The sequence below is a fragment of the Molossus molossus genome, unplaced genomic scaffold (genome assembly GCF_014108415.1).
Source record: "Molossus molossus isolate mMolMol1 unplaced genomic scaffold, mMolMol1.p scaffold_m16_p_17, whole genome shotgun sequence".
Classification (NCBI taxonomy): Eukaryota; Metazoa; Chordata; class Mammalia; order Chiroptera; family Molossidae; genus Molossus; species Molossus molossus.
In genome coordinates this window covers 68,188,838-68,208,289 of record NW_023425352.1, presented here as the reverse complement: position 1 = coordinate 68,208,289, position 19,452 = coordinate 68,188,838, and the positions used below count along the sequence as shown (strand labels likewise).

Genomic DNA, 19,452 nt, shown 5'->3' with positions numbered 1-19,452 from the left:
ATTTTTTTTTATTTTTATTCAGATAGAGTGGGAGGGAGAGAGAGGAAGAGAGAGAAACATGGATGTGAAAGGGACACATCGAGTGGCCACCACCCACACAACCCAACCAGGGCCGGGGACAAACTGCAGCCAAGGTACATGCCCTTAGCGGGAACCGAACCCCGGTCTCTGTGGACTGCAGGCTGACGCTCTAACCGCTGAGCCAAACTGGCCAGGGCTAATTTAAGAAATTTTAACAAAGAAAGAAAAGTGTGTGCCAGCCAGGTACACAAGCCTAGGGTGCTTGTTCAGCTCATGTGCACCAGGAAGAGACCTTCCCTAGCTGCTGGGGGGACTGGCCAGTGCTGCTCCGGTCACAGCTCTTTCCTCTTGCTGCAGGCTTAGGGAGGAGAGGCACACCCACAGTGCCCATGGCCTGTGGAGGCCCAGGCGCCCCTGGACGGTGCAGGAGTTTGCACCAGATCGCGGAGGCTGCTCCCTGCCTCATAGTTCGTTCTTGAATTGTTGATTCTCTCAAGGGTGTGAATGATTAATTACACAATTATTCCATTCTGTGCTATTAATCAAACATTCATCAGGTCTTGCAGAAAATTCTAGGTTTCCCACCAGATTGGGTTTTTTTTTTTAAGCTACCAGTCATTTCTTTATTTTATATCTGTGCAGTATCACCAACGTATGGAGATCTACATAGCTCTTAATATTAAACTCTCCCCAAAATTCATCTCTGGGGAACCTCCTCTAGAATTCTGTTAGTGTTGAAATGAAATGCTGTGCCCAGCGAAGTGGAGACTCTGCGGCTGTCCTCCCGCGGTTCTGAGTCCGGGGAAGGCGTCACCATTTGCCACCCATCCCTCATCTGCCGCAGGCTCCACGGCAGGCTCGCACCCACCTACGAGAGCGCATCCATTCGCCGATTCCGGGAGGGACGGGTGGACAACATTCGCTCGGCCACGCCAGAGGCGCTGAGTTTTGTGAAAGCCATCACTGACCCCAAGGCTGCTGTGCCGGTAAGTCCTCTCGTCCAGGAGTCTCAAGGAAGCCGCCCCGCTGCTCCACTGCGTGACCTCCAGCCCCTTTGGCCGGTCACTGAGCAGCCTCTTGAAACCCCTTGTGCTTTGCGTCTGGTCTGTTTGCAGGCCTCGGAGAAGCTGGTGCTCCTGAAGGATGCCCTCCGCGCCCAGACCGAGTACACAGTCCTGGTGAGTGATGAGGCGCCGCCTCCCTGAGCTCCTGGCTGCGGGCTGTGCTAGAGCAGGGCCACAGCACAAGCGGGGTGACAGCTGAGCCACCAACTGTCCAGCCACTCGGCAAGGCCGCCTGCCTCTCAGAGCCTCCTTCGTATTTCTGGGACCTAGGTAGCACAGCACACCTGCTTTCTACACATTTTCACGAGAATACAAGGAATGGTCTTTGAAACAACAACACTAAGAATAGCAGCAAGCGTGTAGAGCATTGTACTTGACACAACAAGAGAAGTCGCGTGTGAGGGCTGCGCCGGGCTGGCAAGCTGCAGTGGCTGGTGCCCGCGCAGACACAGGGGAGGCAGCACCTGCTCCCCCCAGGGCTGATCTGCCTTCTTATCCTCCGCGCTGTTATTTATACTGCTGTAAATAAAAAGTCTTTTCTGAAAACCGCGGTGACATCAAGTTGGTAAGGGAATGCTTCTGTAGTTTAGAGACAATTATTCTCTAGCACTGCAAGCGAGCATATGAACAACAGAATAAGCTGGCCTGGCGATCAATGTATTCACTGCAAATCATTCTGACACAGTATTTGAAAAGTTGTTGACCGATTTCACTGTATATAGTTGAAAGCAAGTACTGTACAATGCAAATCTGGTCTCAGAGCTAGCTAATACAGACTTTCCTCTAATTCAGTAGATTCTCTAATATAGATCCCTAATTCGCCCGAAGGCGAAGTGTTTGTTCTGTTTGGGGAAAACCAAGCTCACTCGTGTATTCAGTGGGTAGCTTTGGTTTTCTGTTTTATGCCAGATAAAGTGCGTGGTGTTAGGAAATAAAAGGTGCAGTCCGTAAGCCCTGTCACTGGGGAGTTAGGTGGGTACTTAGGAGGAGAAGCCCTTCAATGATAAATCCAATCCCATGTAAAAGGATCCCTCAGGAAGTAGTAGAGAGCATGCAAGAGCTGCTTGTTTCTCCTCTTGGGAAAGCCAAGAAGACTTCCTGGGGGAAGTGGTGTTTAATATGAGACATGAAGGAAGAGGAGGGGCTTGTAACAGTCATAGAAGGGAAGGATGCCCCAGAGATGAAGTCTTGAGAGAATAAGACACATTGGAGGAAAAGCAAGTAATTCAATGTGTGCAAAGAACAGGAGCAGGAGAGCTCACGGTGTTGGATTGTCCTGTCACAACGCTACTCTGATGACCAAGTGGAAGGAGGATTGGTTGGAGCACGTGGTGGTCTGCCAGGAGACCCCAACACTGTTCATAGAGGAACCTATATATTTAGAAAGAGTTAAGGTAAGGACTGAAGTAGAACAGGAGCAGGGGGCTGAAGAGGAAGCACAAGATTCTGATTAAACATGGTGGACTGAGCCCTGGCCAGGTGGCTCAGTTGGGTGGAATATACACCAGGGAGGTTATGGGTTTAATCTCCAGTAGGGGTGCATATGGGAGGTGACTGATTGATGTTTCTCTCTCTCTCTCTCAAAACTAAATAAATAAATAAATAAATAAATAAGCAAACCCTCAGGTAAGGATTAAAAAAAACTGTGGTGGGTTGAACACACAAGTTTCCTGTCATTCCCCCTAAAGCCCTCAAAAATACAAGCAAAGGGATTTATAAGCCACAATCCAGTAGGACAAAGAGAACAGGAAGGAGCTGGCAGCAGGGTTTGGGGCTGAAAAGTGAAGCAGAGGGCAACTCGTTTAGCAGACCAGAGAAAACTGAGCCCAAGCAAACTGTGAGGGAGGCCCAGGAGCTCAACGAACTACTCTGCGGAACCTCAGACACTGGGTTGCCCACGAAAAGTAGGGGTGCATGTGAGACTGAAAAGAAGAGGATTGTTTGATGATCTGTATAAGAAACAGACTTCCAGTTCCTCTTCACTACCCCATGCAACCAGGCTACTACCCTCCCTTTCTCCAAGGGTGGACTAGACGCTTATCTCCCGGAGAGGTTGAAGATGAAGGACTCTCGACATGGGGACACCAGGTACTGCTGAGGGAATGGATACTGTCCCCAAAATAGGGGATTCATCAAAGACTGCTTACTTAATAGTAAATGCTCCAGCCACTTAGCTCCAGGTACACTGGTAACCACCTTTATTACCACCTCTCCCCAAGCAGGATATTGGAAGAGTTCTAAGTGGTGAAGCTGACCAGGCCAAGAGAACAGTGGAAAAAGTCGAGCCAGGACCTCACAGTGAAGTCCACCAGTTGACAAGCACATTGCCACTCCTCTATGCATATTTTCAGAACTTTGTTTTCAAGCATAAACAGATAGCCACAAATCATCAGACACCGAGGAGAGCTGCTAACATAAAAGACTAAAACCAGTACAAACCAGTAGTTTTGTTTGATTTTTAAAATAATTTAAAAGAAACTTAAAGGGAATAAAAACAATGCAGCAAACAGAAGGACATTTGTTTTAATATGTTTTTATTGATTTTTTAAAGAGAGAGAGATAGAAACATCAATGTGTGAGAGAAGTATCGATTGGCTGCCTCTTACCCACCTCCTACTGAGGATCAAGCCCACAACCCAGGCATGTGCCCTGACTGGGAATTGAACTGGGATCTCTCAGTCCATGGGACAATGTTCAAGCCATTGAGCCACACTGGCTGGGCCAGAGGACTTTTTTAAATTATAATTGAAATCCTCTGAAAGATAAGGGATGTTATTGCATCCATAAATAAAAATAACTCTGGGGGAAAACATGGTGATGGGACTTCTCAACAGTATCTCTGGAAGGTGGAAGGTGGTGGAGCAATGACTTCAAATTCTGAGGCATAAAGATTTTTAACACATATTCCATACCCAGCTAAACTATCATCTATTTTGAAGATAGAATAAGGACATTTTCAGACAGATGAGGTCTCAAAATTTTTACTTATTAAGCTCTCTTTTTTTTTGAAGCTATTGGAGGATTTAGACCACTCAAGTAAAAGAATAAAACAAAAAATAAAAAGTCAGAGGATCCAAAACTGAGAAGATTCACTACAAGAGGCAGAGAAAAAGGATGGTGGTAAAGGGAGATCCCAAGTTGGCAACTGTTTAGCAGAAGTAGGGAGCAGTCAGTCCATAGAAGAGCAAGGAGTGAGAGAAATGAAATGTAAATTTTCAGATATATTTTAATGCATCAAGGAAAGTTTTATACTTCTGTCTGAGAATTTAAGAATCAATTAGCTATAGATACATAGAAAGCTTAGCAAGGGGGAAAATCATTATTTAATCATTTTAAAATAATCAATTCTAGAGAAAATTTAAAAAATTATGAAAGCAACTCTAACCGTAATACACTAAGGACTCCGCTGTGAATATACTTGCACAGTTTTAATTGTGTAAACACTGAATGTTGATCAAGCAACAAAGAGTTAAAAGGTAACAGTTGGGAAGATGGGAAAGTATGACTGTCTTTGGGGAGCCAAAGTTCATCTTCTATAGTAAGATCATAGGTAGAAGTAAACAGTGCAGGCATGGCTGTCCGCTCATGTTATTCAGAACTAAGAAAGTAAATGGCAGAACCGTTGTGTGTGGTGCCTCTGTGGTGTGGGCAACATTGCTGGCAAGGTGACATAGCCTTTGGTTTATTTGGGTTTTTTAACTATATAAATATATAACTTTGATAATAATTTCCATGTTTAGGGAAAACATTTACAAAACTATCCTCCAAAGCATTGCCAAAGAGTTATTTTGTGTGAACTAGTTTAAGTTGATGGGGACAACTAATGTAAGAAATGGGGGCCGGGAGAGGAGAGCTATGTAGATACTCTCGGTCAGTTGTGGGCCTGCCTGGCCACGCAGGTAAGGGACAGGGGAAAGCACCAAGGAACCCTCCAAATATCTGGCAAGTGTGCTGGGCAGCGGTGGTGGAGAGAGGACACTGCAGTGAAGGAACAGTGTGCCCCAGACCTCCATCACATCCGTTCTCGGCTCCCTACGGCTCCCGCACAACGACCCCAGTTTATCTGAGTGGTCGGTTACTGCCTGCCTCCCACCACACACAAGGCTCCGTGGAGTCCAGGACTGCTCTGTGCTCTGCTGTCACTTGTGCCCAGCAACACTAGGCACATAGTAGGCACTCAGTTAAGATTCTCTGAATGATGAGTCGTTATACTCACTACTCATGGCTCTAATCCAAACAGTCTGTAAGTCAATCCCAGTTGCTCCTGTGAATTCAGAGATGGTGAAGACAGAGGTGGGTTGGCTGCTGCACAGAGCGGCTGCTTCCTTGGATCTAGAGTCAGCCAGTGAGCAGAGGTAACCAGAGAAGTCAGCCGTGTTGGAGACACGGGGGCCTCTGCGTCACCCTTCTGTATTTATTCCCAGCCGGAGGGCAACAGCTGGCAGATCCCCAAACGTGCCTTGCAGACCTGAACAACGTTCACTGCGGTGGGAGGTTTCCTCATACGTGGGGCTTCACAGCTAAGTGAACCCCACCCCACAACTGCCCTGATGTTGATCCAGAGGTTATCACTGTAGGCCAGAGGTGGCCCCCACCAAACTGTCCCAAATAAACACGTAATGCAAGCAAAGCCAGTGTGTGAGCTGTACCTGCAGCCTCGAGTGGGAGAGATGTAGACTGAGCTCCTGGCCCACTGCTCAGCTGCCCGCCACCCCACCACCCTCCTGCAGAGAGATTCCGGAGCCCCTGTTGCTAGTGTCTTATCCTTTGACAAGAACTCAAATACCTTGTGATATAAAGAAAAAACCTTTCTTCATTCAACAAGCTTTCCCCATGAAAACGCTAGCTGAGCCTCTGCTAGATGTCTACTTTCTGTTCTCAAAATGACTTCTTAGATTTTGAATCCAGTGGAGTTGAATTGGTTCTGAGCCTAAGAAATAGCCGCTGAGATCCAGGAAGAGATCTAACACCCTCCGTCCTCAGTCCTCAGGCTCCTGTTGGAGGCTAAGGTGTCGGTTGTGGTGAGAGTCTCCGAGTGGCAGCCCGGGCGTCTCTCCCGGGCTTGTATGGGGCTTGGCAGTCCCCGGGCCAAGCCCTTGCCCTCCCTCCCCAGATCCGTCCACACCTGAGACGGAACCGGGGGTGGCCCCGCCAGCCTGCCGCGTTCACTTAGAGCACTACGCGGTTACCCGTGGCCCACGTCAGCAGGGACATGAGGGACACAGACTCATGCTAGAATACCACACTGACCAATCCGCAGGGGCCCAAGGAGCAGAAGCCGCATGATAAAGTGGTCAGTCCGGGCTGCTGCCCACACTGTCCACAGCGAGCACTGAGCCACGGTGGCCCCTGGAGTCCTGTCAGCGCTGTGGACTCGAGAGGAGGGGAGGCACGTGGGAGCCCACATCTCACGTCCTGTTCTTTGTTCCCTACCGCCCAGGCCATAACAGGGATGGCCATCGACAACCACCTGCTGGGGCTGCGGGAGCTGGCCCGGGACTTGTGCAAGGACCTGCCCGAGATGTTCACGGATGAAACATACCTGATGAGCAATCAATTTGTCCTCTCCACCAGCCAGGTACAGACCTCGGTGGCCGTCGCCCAAGGCGCCACTTAGTGTGATGAGTGGTCTTTCTAAAGGGCTTATTGAATACAGCCCACTGGTTGGAGTCAGGCAAGTCCCGTATCTGAATCTCACGAGCATTGGGTTTCATCTTCTAAATGGGAGTAGTCACAGACCACCTCAGCAGAGGTGGACAGGACAGGAAAGTGCCCATTTTAGTGCCCTAACTGTGACTCTTACTATCTTTCGATCTGTTACCTCTGAGGCCTGACAGGCCCAGAGTGAAGTCCTGGCTCAGCTGGTGCGGTGATGTAGGTGGAGAGCCCAACCCAGTGCCAGACATGGACAGGACCCTCCAGCAGGTCACAGCCCTTATTATAAAGGGCCACGCGACCAATGGCGGGCATTTAGCTGCCAGCACGGCATCTCCTAACCAGCACCGCGGGCTTGTTCCGTGGGAGGACCTGTCACAAGCACAGAAGGAAACCATTAGACTAAGGCAGTCGTTCAGGAGAGAAAGCACCCCACCCCGAGGTCAGGTTACTAGAACCCCACCACATCTGTGGGAAGCCGGACAAGGGCAGTAACAGGAGCTCATAAAAGGTGTTTGGGGATAACAGCCACTCAGTAATTCGATGTTCTCATCACTGCAGTGAGCTCACAGACGTGCTACACGAGGGCACAACATAAATTCTCAGGAAACCATCCCTGGGCAAAAGTGCTGAGTGGCTTTCTGGCCTCCGGCTGCCGCATGGCCAACGCATCTAACAATGAGGCGACCCTATTAGCAGGGCTAACGGTTTGTTCTGCCCTGTTAAACCAAGCAGAGTCACTCCTGAGGGCCCAAGTGCACGGTGCCCGACCCTGTGGTTGAAACACACCCACCTCGCACCTGCCCCAAATGTGGTCTCTCCCCCTCGGACCGGCTAGTGAGATTCACTGGGCTGCGGTGGCTTGGGTTTTTTTGTTGGTTTGTTTTGTTTTGTTTTCAACTGGAAATGAACAGTTATGACTTGGATGCTTTCAGAAACACATTTTCTTGGTTTGTGATCAGATTACAAAATCTCAGCAGTCTGAATTCAAAACATTAGGTGCATAACTAAGTCTCCAATTAACGGCAAACTCTGAAACGCCAGCGCTGGGTAATTGTGCGTGGCCAGGCTGCGGGGAGGAGAGCAGACCGGCCAAGCAGTGCTGACAGTAATTAAGGATGCGGGGGAAATCAGCAGAGGAGACAGGCCAGATTTCCTCCAGTTCACAAATTACTCCCTCTGCGAAGCCATTGAACCCGTGGGTGTCACCGGGGTGCCATTTAGTAAATTACCCTGATTGCCTCGGTGCCTCAAACGGCCCCCAGGTGAAAGAGACACTCAGCCAAACCCGGCAGCAGGTGAATCTAGTAGCTTCTGACTCCACAAGTTGAGCGGATTTCACGCCAGGAGTGGCTTATGGCCCCTTCTGACATCACACAGTTAGCGGGGTTCGTTGTGAAGACTCGGCGGTGGCCATCCATGCTGACGCAGTCAATTGATTTGGTAGAAAATAGTCAGAGAAGCAAATGCTCCATCGAGGCCCCGGGTTGTTAGGGTGCCCTGCATCCTAGCAGGCCCGCAGGCTGCCTTTCATAACAAGCAGCTTCTGACCGCTCCTCTCCTCCAGGTGCCCACCACCACGGACATGTTTTGCTGCTATGGGCCTGTGGTGCCCAATGGGTATGGTGCCTGCTACAACCCCCAGCCCGAGAGCATCCTTTTCTGCATCTCTAGCTTCCACAGCTGCAAAGAGACCTCTTCGGCCAAGTTTGCAAAGGCTGTGGGAGAAAGCCTCGCTGCAATGGGGGACCTCTGCAGCCCCCCGCCACCTGCGGCAGGCAAGCCCCTGGCCACAAAGGAAAAGGCGACAAGGGTCGGCCAGTGCCACCAACTGTGACTCCCGACACTTCACGTCACCTCCCAAACCTAGCATTCTGCAGCTGCCAGACCCTGCTGAACCCCTGCTCCCGTCCCTCACCCTAGCTCTCTGCAGCCCCCGTCCTCAGGGCCTGAGGCGCACACGCAGCTGTGTCTGGAGGGACGTCCCTCACTATGCACGGGGACTGCCTTCAGTCATAGAGCTGCCCGAGCCCTGCTACAGCGGAGCCGGGAGCGAGGGCTGCCTGGCGCAGCTGGCGGGGTGGGGAGCGCCCTGACTTCCCCGCATGGCTCAGAAGCTCCTGCCGGTGTTTGCTTCCCTAGTGGGACCTAGCATGGCCAGGTCATGATTTTGCCCAACAGAAGAAGACGTTACCTTATTAAGTGCAATGTACCTAATGAATCATGAAGGAAGAGGCTAACTCCAGCTCATTACTTCTTTTCTTTCGGAGAGGGCTTTGTTTTCGGATTCAAAGCAGTCTGATCATTCAGAGCAGCTGCCCTGAGCCATCCAGTTCTGTGAGCACTCCCTGCCCCACACACGGCCCGAGTGAATGTAAAGTACAGCGACCTGGGCCCAAGGGCACGCTTCATCTTCGCTCCCAGGGCGGCCGTCCACTACGCTCAGATCGCCATCCAGCTCCTCTGGAAGGAACCCCTGCCGCTGCCCTGGAGTGGCTGCTGCTCCTGCTTCCGCCGTGCCCATGCCGGGACGTCTGGCACAAGTGAACAGCACACCCGGGGCAAGCAGTAGGGATGGAGGGAGGCCCGGTCCACTTTCCCAAGGAGCTTGCCACTAGCGTTTTTTCTGGTGCTCTCTCACTCCCCTTCACACAAAACATGCCCGATAGGTGATCCTCCTTCTAGAGGGGATGAGAGAGGGTTGAGCTGGGAGTTTTCTGTTATTTATTTTGTTTCATTCATCCGTAAGAGAGGTTTTTGAGAACACTGCTGGGACATGAATTTCAAGTGATGATCTCGTGGGCCCAAGCAGGACATCCTTGGACAGCCGCGTTCCCTTATGTGGAGGATGCTGTCCAGGGATTCTAGCTAAAACCCACGTGGAGGAGCCCAGGGCAGGCCTCTCCTCTGGCCTCGGGGCCAAGGGGACAGCTGGCAGGAGCAGGCCAGCAGAGGGGAAGGTCCAGAGCCAACACTGATGGAGGAGCAGGCAGTCCACAGAACCAGAGTTAAGACTGTCCTGAGAGGCTGTGACTGCCGAGAGCTTCCCATTGGGGCATGTTTTCCCGGGAAATCTAAAAGAACAACGGAGTGGGGAAGCAACCAGAAAAATCAAACTGCGAACAGCTGAGGCAGCCTGCCTCCCTCTAGAGAAGGTGCTGAGCCAGCTCTCATCACTGCAAGCCTTGGGTGGGGGCAGGGAGAGTCCTGAAAAAGTCGTCCCCAACCCATCCTGCTGTGCTCTGTGACATTCGGAGCACTCCGCTCTGGCCCAGGGACCTTGTACCTGCCGCTTCTTTGGGCTACTGAGCATGCTGTCTGCACTTTGACCTGTGTTGAAGCAGGCAGGGCAGAGATGGGGGCAGGCATTTTGACCTTTGCTCAACTCTTTGAAAATACAGGCAGCCCCCAAGCAGTCAATTCCTCGAGCCCCTGGTTTTGGATTGCGGACTTCTATTGGATAATCTGGGAGATTCTGGCACCGCCCATCGAAGTCATTGGTCTGTAGGTCCATGCTCCCGCCCTCAGACACCCGCCTTCCTGCTTCCCTTGGGAATGCCTGGGGAACTGCTGCCCACCTGCTGTAAGTGGACCCAAAGCCACGTGTCTGTTCTCACCCAGTGACCACAGTGCAGATCTGAGTGCCTTTCCGGTTTCCCTCCAGGGATTTCTGGGCAGGCAGAGACAAAACATCCCAACCTTCTACGGCTGAGGATTGTAGCTCATGTGTGTGCAAAGGGCTTTGCCCATGCAGGCGGGCACTGGTACCCACTGTCAGGATGACATTTCCCCATGGGCACCGTTTGAGTGATTTTTATTTCAAACTTTTTATACTGATTTGACAGAACCAAACTCACATCTGTCATTCTCTGAGCATAGGGAAAGGAAGCTGACTTTATATTCAGTTATCAACCGTGCATTGTGAGGGCTTCGAGAAGTGTTATGGGGGACATATGGCAGGAGGGACCCCCACTCTCGGAGGGAGAGGCTGGAAGCTGGCCTTCCACCTCCAAGCAGAAATTGGGTGCACAGAGTCTTTATGCAAAGGCGACAATGAGCCATGGCCATGGGGATCTCTATGGGGACCCTGGTAGAGAAGACTGTCCCCAAAGATATGGGAAATAAAACCCGGAGACAGTCATTTTGGGACAGTGCTGCATAATAAAAATGTACGTGGCCACCTTACAATACTGCTATGTTGCCAAAATATATAGTTATTTGAGTTCTATTTTTATAAAATGATTTTAGATTTATGGCAATATTGTACATGTGCATTTATAGCTTCCCATTCTAAGTTATAGTTTTGTGCTCTAAATAGCTCTATATATGACTAAATAATTATAAATTGAAAACACTATATTTAAATGATTTAAAGACTGTAAGTCAGTATTCAATAAAAAGTAATGCCAAGAAAGATGGTGTTGAGCATTGTTTCTACTCAGAAACGCTATGAAAATGTTGGCATAAATTTTGGGAGCTGGGTCAGCAATTCCTTTGCCTTTGCCTGAGGTCTGTCAGCAGCAGTGGTCGATGTCTTTGGATACAGGGACCGAGAGGAAGGGGAGGAAGGAACTTTGTCTCCTCCAGTGTGTGGGCATGGTGTGCCACCACGAGGGTGGTGGGGTAAGGGCAGAGAAGCTTCACGGGTGTTTGTGATAAGGTTGGCAGAAAGCTGGGAGTAGAGCTGGGTGTCCATTTAGGCTGCACAAACATGCAGAGGCAGAATGGTGTGGAGGGAAAAGCACCAGGCACAGAGGTGGGGTGCCCGATACATGAACCCAGCTCTATCTCTAACTTGCCATGGACTTGAAGATATCATTTCACCTGCCTAACCCTCAGTTTCCTCATCTGTAAAATGGGAATGTTGATAGCAGCTTTACCCGCTTCCAGGGTTGCGATGAGATGACCTAAGATGGTCGTCGTATGAAAACTTAGGAAGTGATATGAAAATAAGCATTCTCACTGCAGGTCACAGGCACCTGTGCACACAGACTCCCTCAGCCTGCGTGGTCCAGAGATAGACTCCAAGCTGCATGACTGCTCCACAGCAGAACTGAACCACAGAACCAGAACTGAAATTCCTCGACATAGAAGGCTTAGTCCTTTCCAATCAGAGCCTAAAAAGAACCTCAAAGTATACGATTTGTGTGACTGGGATGCAGAAAAAGCATTATCCAAAAAGATAAGGGCCAAGAATGTTCCACAGCAAATGGAAGGGATAGGAAAGTTCGGGAGCTAGGGTTTGTTCTTATCACATATATCACTCTTGGCCCTGAAATAATCAGATGTAGACAATGGAGAAGAAGTATGAATGGGCAACATACAAAAGAATGCCCCCACTCCCTGTTGTCTTGAAGGCCCTGTGGGGTAGATGCTGGTATGTGCAGGTAAGATGCAGGGAGGGGTTCCTCCCCGTTTCACAACAGCAACCAGAAATTTCCCAGTTACTCCCAAGCAATTCTCCTTAGGGGGGAACCAGTGCCTTGGGTTTCCTTTATAAATTTCCGATTTCCCTGATCTTGTTTCTCTGAGTTGTCCTTTTAAGGAGACCTCTTGAGTTTGCAGGATGAGCCACGTGCCATCCCTGGGAAAAGCTGGCCTCGCATCACATAAAAGGACCTTTCTAAAAGCTCTGTTCTTTGTTTCCTGAGGACCAGCTCTCTCCTTACTTTTTTCCTACTGCCTCTTCCATCTCCTTGTGGAATTTCACTTCCTATTTCTGTACCTTATATGTCATTGGGGCCCAGGATTCTGTCCTTGGTCTCTAATTTCTTACATTAAAGGAGCAACAAAATGGTAGGCTGAGCTGATGTAGATGGGCCCCCTACACCTATAAAAAACATACACACAGAGAGAAAATTATTTTAAACATATAGATTAGTTCAAGAAAGAAATCCTCACATGCCAAGAAATAGGAAGGATGTCCAAAACCGAGCAGTGAGCAGGAGCTAAAAGTAAATCCAACCAGATACAGACTCTAGCAAGTTTAAAAGGACATAACCTCAGCCCATGCAAAGTAGGAAATGCAGCCAAACTTTCCATATAGAACCACAATCTCAAAAGTGCCCCAACTCTATAAAGAGGGCTAGAAAACCTTTTCCCATCCACCCAGAGGAGCATTGAGAAATCATGCATTCACTTGAAGCTTTAGATAATGGAAAAAGACATCAATGGGAAATTAAACTATAAACTTGTGTCATATGTGGATGCGGATTCTGAATTTATACAATTTAAATGTAAGGCAGGAATTCCAAGTCAATAATTTGTTTAAATTGCCTCGGTTAATAAGACCCAAAGGGCCTCAGAAGAAGCAAATACAAAACCACTTTCCACAATCCTAGACACACCAAACACCCGCGGAGGGAAAATACTCCATTAACGATGAGCTCACAGTGAAAAAATACAAATGGTATCAGAAATGGTTCACAGGAGGGAAAGCAGCAGATAAACAGGAGAATTAACATTATAAAGGCTGGAGAGAATAGATGACTAAAAAAAGCTACACAATAGATATGTTAAACATTAAAAAGAAATAAACATACCGAGAAGATATATGTAGGAGTTAAAAAAAGAAAGATTAGAGAGAATGGCAGTGGGTACCATTCAAAGAGAAAATGGCTAAGAGTATTCCACAATCAGAAAAACACATCTTTCTAAACTCATGGTTCAAAGAAGAAATAATAAAAATTTTAAATTTAGAGTAGAATGATAATAAAGATAGCTCATAGTAAAACCTCTATTATATAACAAAAATCATGCTTTCAGGAAAATTTATAGCTTAAAATACTTTTATCAGATAAGAAGTCTGAAATTTGGTGAGCTAAGTGTAACTTAAAAAAATAAAATAAACAAAAAAGGACTAAACAGTAAACTCAAAGTAATAAAGATTAAAAACAGCTATCAATGCAGAACTAGAATATTCCAAAAATTTATATGGAACCATAAAATAGCCCAAATAGCCATAGCAATCTTAAGAAGAATAAAGTTAGAGGAATCGTGCTACCTAATATCAAACTATACTACAAGGCCATAATAATCAAACCAGCATGGTATTGGCATTAAAACAGACTTACAGATCAATGGAACAGAGTAGAGAATCAAGAAATAAACCTCCACCTGTATAATCAATTAATATTTGACAAAGAAGGCAAAAACATACAATGGGGTAAAGACAGTTCAATAAATGATGCTGGGAAGATTGGACAGATAATGCAAAAAATATAAAACTAGAAAAACTTATTACACCATATACAAAAATAAACTCAAAATGGATTAAAGACTTAACTGTTACACTCGAAACCATAAAAATCCTGGAAGAAAACGTAGGCAGTAAAATCTCAAACATGTATCCTAGCAATATTTTTTCTGATACATCTCTTCAGGCAAAAGTAATAAAGGGAAAAATAAACAAATGAGAGACTACCTCAAACTAAAATTATTTTGCACAACAAAGAAAGCCATCAACAAAATAAGAAGACAACACACTGAATAGGAGATCATATTTGCCAATGATACATCTGATAAGGGTTTATCTCCAGAATTTATAAAGAACTCATACAACTCAACACCAGAGAAAAACATTCCAATTAAAAAATGGCGAAGGACCTGAATAGACACTTCTCCAAAGAGGACACACAGATGGACAGAAGACATATGTAAAGGTGTTCAACATTACTAATCATTAGAGAGATGCAAATTAAAACCCACATAAAATATCACCTCACACCTGTCAGAATAGCAATCATCAATAAATCAACAAACAACAAGTGTTGGCGAGGATATAGAGAAGAGAGAATCCTCGTGCACTGTTGGTGAGACTGCAGATTGGTGCAGCCACTGTAGAGAGCTGTATGGATTTTCCTCAAAAAATTTAAAATGTAACTGCCTTATGACCCAGCAATTCCACTTTGGGAAATATATCCAAAGAAATACAAAACACTAATTTAAAGAATATATGCATTCCTATGCACATTGCAGCATTGTTTACCATAGCCAAGATTTGGAAGCAACCCAAGTGCCCATCATTAGATGAGTGGATAGAAAACTGGTACATTTACACAAGGGAATACTGCTACCGGACTGTGAAAAGATGACAGTCTTAACTTTCATGACAGCACAGAAGGACCTGGAGAATATTATGCTAAGTGAAGTGAGTCAGTCAGACAAAGACAATACCATATGATTTCACTTACATGTGGAATCTAAAGAACAAAATAAACTAACAAAATAGAAACAGACTCAGGTACAGAGAACAGCTGACAGCTATCACAGGAGGGGGCTATTAGGGAGCTGGGTGAAAAAGGTGAAGTGATTAAGCAAAAAAAAAAGCACAAACATACACACACAACTCCTAGACACATTCAACAGTATGGTGGTTACCAAAGGAAAAGGGACGTGGGGGGAGGTAGAAGAGGGTAAAGGGGGATAAATGGTGAGGAAAGGAGACTGGATTTGGGTGGTGAACACACAATACAATATACAGATAATAATTTATAAAATTATATATCTGAAACCTATCTGATTTTATTAATCAATGTCACCCCAATAAATTCAATGTAAATAAATTTTAAAGCAGCTATCATTGAAGGAGAAAACAAAAGAACAATAGAGAAGCCCCAGCCAGTTTGGCTCAGCGGTTGAGCGTCGGCCTGCGGACCAGAGAGTCCCGGGTTCAGTTCCCGCTAGGGGCACATACCACAAAGAAAGAAAGAAAGAAAGAAAGAAAGAGAGAGAGAGAGAGAGAGAGAGAGAGAGAGAGAGAGAGAGAGAGGAAGGAAGGAAGGAAGGAAGGAAGGAAGGAAGGAAGGAAATCATTGTCTTTAAAAAAAAAAAAAAAGAACAATAGAGAAGATAAAGCAAAAGTTGGCTCTTTAAAAAAACTAACAATACAGATAAGTTTCTGGTAAAACATATTTTAAAAAGGAAGTCAGAAATAATATTATTAATAAAAAGTTGACATAACTACAATAAAGTAGACATTTAAAATAAGAGAATACATCAACCACTGAATGCCAATAAATTTAAAAACTTAGATAAAAATAGGAAAATTCTTTAAAAATCTAATTTGCTAAAGCTAATGCAAGAATAAAATTTCTGAATACTCTTGTAAATCTTAAATAAACTAAAGTAGTAGTTTAAAATCTTTCCATTCAGTGAAAAAGGGGGGGGGGGTGACCTAAAATTGTATAGACATGTTCTACCAAATATTCAAAGAAGTGATCATTTTTATGCTATGCAAAACAAATAAAGGGATATTCCCTCTTCTTCTATACTGCCTTATTTATTCTATGAATCTCTAAACCAGATTAGGACACACAAAAAAGAAAAACTACATGCCTGCTTCACTCATACATGTATATCCAGAAATCCTAAACAAAATATTAACAAATTCTAACAGTATATCAAAAAGATAATACACCAATGACTGAGTCAGGTTTATCTAAGAATGCAAGGTATTTTAAATATTAGAAGATATCCTAACGTCATTTACTCATCAACAGCTTAAAGAATAAAAATAATAGTATCACATCCTACTTTATTATAAAAAGGGTACAGCAGATTTGAAAAGGCACCAAACTAAAATTCTAGAATTTAAAATTAAATAACTGAAACAAACAATTCTGATTGGTGGCTTTAACAACAGTTAAGACACAATTGCAGAAAAAAATCAGTAAACTGGATTACAGGTAAAAATGAATGAATGAATACTCATGTCCATACATACAATCCCAAAAGAAGCATGGAAGAAAAACACAAATGAAAAGAGACATAAAGAATACAGTGAGAAGGTCTAACATACATTTAACTGGAGCCCCTGAAAATCAAGAAAATGGGACAGAAGCAATATGTGATGAGATAATAGCTCCAAATTTTCCGAAACCAATGAAGGACTTAAATTCACAGTTTCAACAGTCTCAACAAATCCCAGGCAAGATAAATAAGAAGAAATCTATACATAGGCACCTCCCAAGGGTTTCTAATCCATATTACCCCCCACCCCCATGAATCATCTGGGAAAGTTTCTTGGCCCCTCTGAGCCTCTGTTTTGTAAATACAAAATAAAAAAGTACAGCTTACTTTATTCGGATGGTAAAATGATTAAACGAGATAACGTATGAAAGTACTTAGTATGTTGCCTGATACATACTTACGGTAATTGGCTGTAAATATTGGCTATTGATGTTTATTAAGACTTTCCATACCAGGTAGAAATTCCATGTTTACCTGGCTGTCAGGGTCGCTAAAGCAAGTCGTCTCTGACCACCACCACCGTTTTTGCCCCCCAGGAGTGGGCGCATATTAGATGGTGCGGGTATCCAGGAAAGGAAACTCCTGGCCCTCACCCATTACACCAGGCGCTGAGCAGAGACGGGGAATCTAGAGGATCCTCAAGCTCCACCCTCACCGGTCCTGACCACACCCAGCCACGCATGGCCACGCCCACTCCTACGGGCCTGCGGAGCAGTTGCTTAGCAGTGTGTGTTGCGCAGTCGCCGGGGCAGGAGGCCCAGCCATGCCCGAGAACGCTGTGGTCACCTTGCGCTATGGCCCATATAGCGCAGTCGGCCTGTCTGTGGAGCACCGCACCTTCCGCCTGCAGGGCCTGCAAGGTGGGCAACTGAGCGTGTGTGTGTGCCCAGGTGTATCCTAGCTTCTGAGCATCCCTGCAGGTTGTGCCTTCTGTCTAGACCTGCTTCCTTCCTCAAAGCCAGACTAGTTCCACCTCCCCTGGAAAGTCTTCCCCGAGCCCTCACAACCCTGGGGTGGCTGAGCCCCTTCCTCTGGCTCCGCTGCTTCAACATGGGAATGGGAAGAAACAAACATGCACTAGGTGCGGGCAGTTTACACACGTTACTGGATAGAAAGAATGATATACTCTGCTCTGCACAGTGGGAACCTGAGAATAAGAAATGGTAAGTGACTTTTCTAAGGTCATATGGTTGGCGGGAAAATGGCAGGGAGTCTATCCCTTGATCATTCATCCATGCAACATACCTTTATTGAACACCTAATATGAGTCAGATATTCTTTTAGGTACCTAGGACATACTGATACATATCCTTGAGGTGACCTTCTCATTGTTGACCACTAATTGACAGATTCTGACAGAAGAACCTATCAAAGAGGGCCCTGCCACTGGCCATAATTGGAGGGGAGAGGGAAAGATCTGGAAATGTTTATTTGCTGCAATTATGCTTGAGTTCAGCTTTAGGGTAAGGAGAAACTAATCAGGTAAAGAGAAGAAAGAGCATTCTAAATGGAGTGACTACTATCTGTAAAGGCTGGAAGCATAAGCAAATGATACATTTGTTGAACTGATGGGAAGATGAGGTTGGAGGGGTAGGCAGGGGCCAGATCCTGCAGGGCCATATAAAAGTCTTAGGCAAGGGGGTAAAACCCTGGCTGCCGTCAGAACAACAGATTAGAGGGGGTCAAGAATGGAAACACGGGAACAAGTCGGGGGCTGCTGGAGTGGTTCATGGGAGAGATGACAGTAGCTTGTCCCAGGATGGCCATAAGGGGTGGTGGCTGAAAGTAAAAGCATGGTACTCCCTTAAAAAAGTAGAGGGGAGGAAAGGGTCAAGAGGTTGCCCTCTGGATCCAGTCAGTTCTGGCTTGAGCCAAGTGCTGATGGATGGACGTGTACTACACGAAAAATGAGAACACCAAAGATGTCCAGTTAGAGGGACATGCTTCATTGTGGACATTATTAAAACTTAGTGCGCTTTCAGCTATATAGGTAGAGGTTCTGAGTCAGCAGCTCTGCAGTTCTGAGTTCAGAGAAAAAACACTGTGCTGGAGATAGAAAGGTATGAGTCATTGACTTGAGGAGAACACATAGAATGAGAAGAGAGCCTCAGACCGAGTCTCCATGAACTCCATTATATGACCCAAACCGAGAATCTTCCAGGCAAATGCTGCGGGAGTCCAAAGGACACAAAATCAGCAATCATGGAAGGCCTCCAGGAAGAGGTGGCATTTGAGTTCTAAAAGAGGTGATTGATAAATTTGTTGTAAATAGGTCAGTATTATTTGCTAATGCTTAAAATGTTTTGTAGCCTTAGCTAAGAACACTGAATAAATAATTGACTTTTTATTTTTCCCCATCTGATGAATTAGGCCCACTCACCAACCCTTCACCTCATAACCCACTTTTAGTTTCTTCAATAAATGATGAGACTAAGCAGCTACAGCATCTCCTTAAAATTAAGGTAGATCTGGCTTCCAATCAAGATGGTGGTGTACTCAGAACACGGTACTTGGAAACTCCCACAACCACATCAAAATTACAACTAAACTACAGAAGAACCATCACTCAGAACTGCCTGAAATTTAGCTGAACAAAAGTCCTATAATTATGGTATAAAGAAGAAGCCACATCAAGATTGGTAGGGGGGCCTGGCTGGTTTGGCTCCGCGGTTAGAGCCTCAGCCCACGGACCAGAGAGACCTGGTTTTGGTTTCCACTAAGGGAATGTACCTCGGTTGCAGTTTGTCCCCAGCCCCGGTTGGGATTGTGTGTGTGGCAGCCAGTTAATGTGTGTCTCTCACATCAATGTTTCTCTCCCTCTCTTCCTCCCTTTCTCTCTCTCACTCTATCTGAAATGCAAAAATGTCCTCAGGTGAGGATTTAAAAAACAGACTGATAGGAGGGGTAAAAACACAGAACAGGCTGGTCCCACACACACATGTGGTGGTGAAGAATTGGGGGG

General features: G+C 46.1%; 2 protein-coding genes across 2 annotated transcripts in view; both read left to right on the top strand.

The window, feature by feature from the left end:
• Positions 1 to 8,634, top strand: part of CHAT (choline O-acetyltransferase) — a 65,725-nt gene extending 57,091 nt beyond the window's left edge. The window contains exons 12-15 of the mRNA XM_036264857.1: positions 866 to 1,007; positions 1,137 to 1,199; positions 6,526 to 6,663; positions 8,308 to 8,634. Coding sequence (XP_036120750.1) covers positions 866 to 1,007; positions 1,137 to 1,199; positions 6,526 to 6,663; positions 8,308 to 8,577 — 613 coding nt within the window. The 3' untranslated portion in view covers positions 8,578 to 8,634. The remainder of the gene's footprint in view (positions 1 to 865; positions 1,008 to 1,136; positions 1,200 to 6,525; positions 6,664 to 8,307) is intronic.
• Positions 8,635 to 17,253: 8,619 nt separating this feature from the next.
• The window catches only part of CUNH10orf53 (chromosome unknown C10orf53 homolog), a 28,439-nt gene continuing 26,240 nt past the window's right edge, over positions 17,254 to 19,452 (top strand). The window contains exon 1 of the mRNA XM_036264563.1: positions 17,254 to 17,350. Within this exon, the coding sequence (XP_036120456.1) occupies positions 17,254 to 17,350 (97 nt within the window). The remainder of the gene's footprint in view (positions 17,351 to 19,452) is intronic.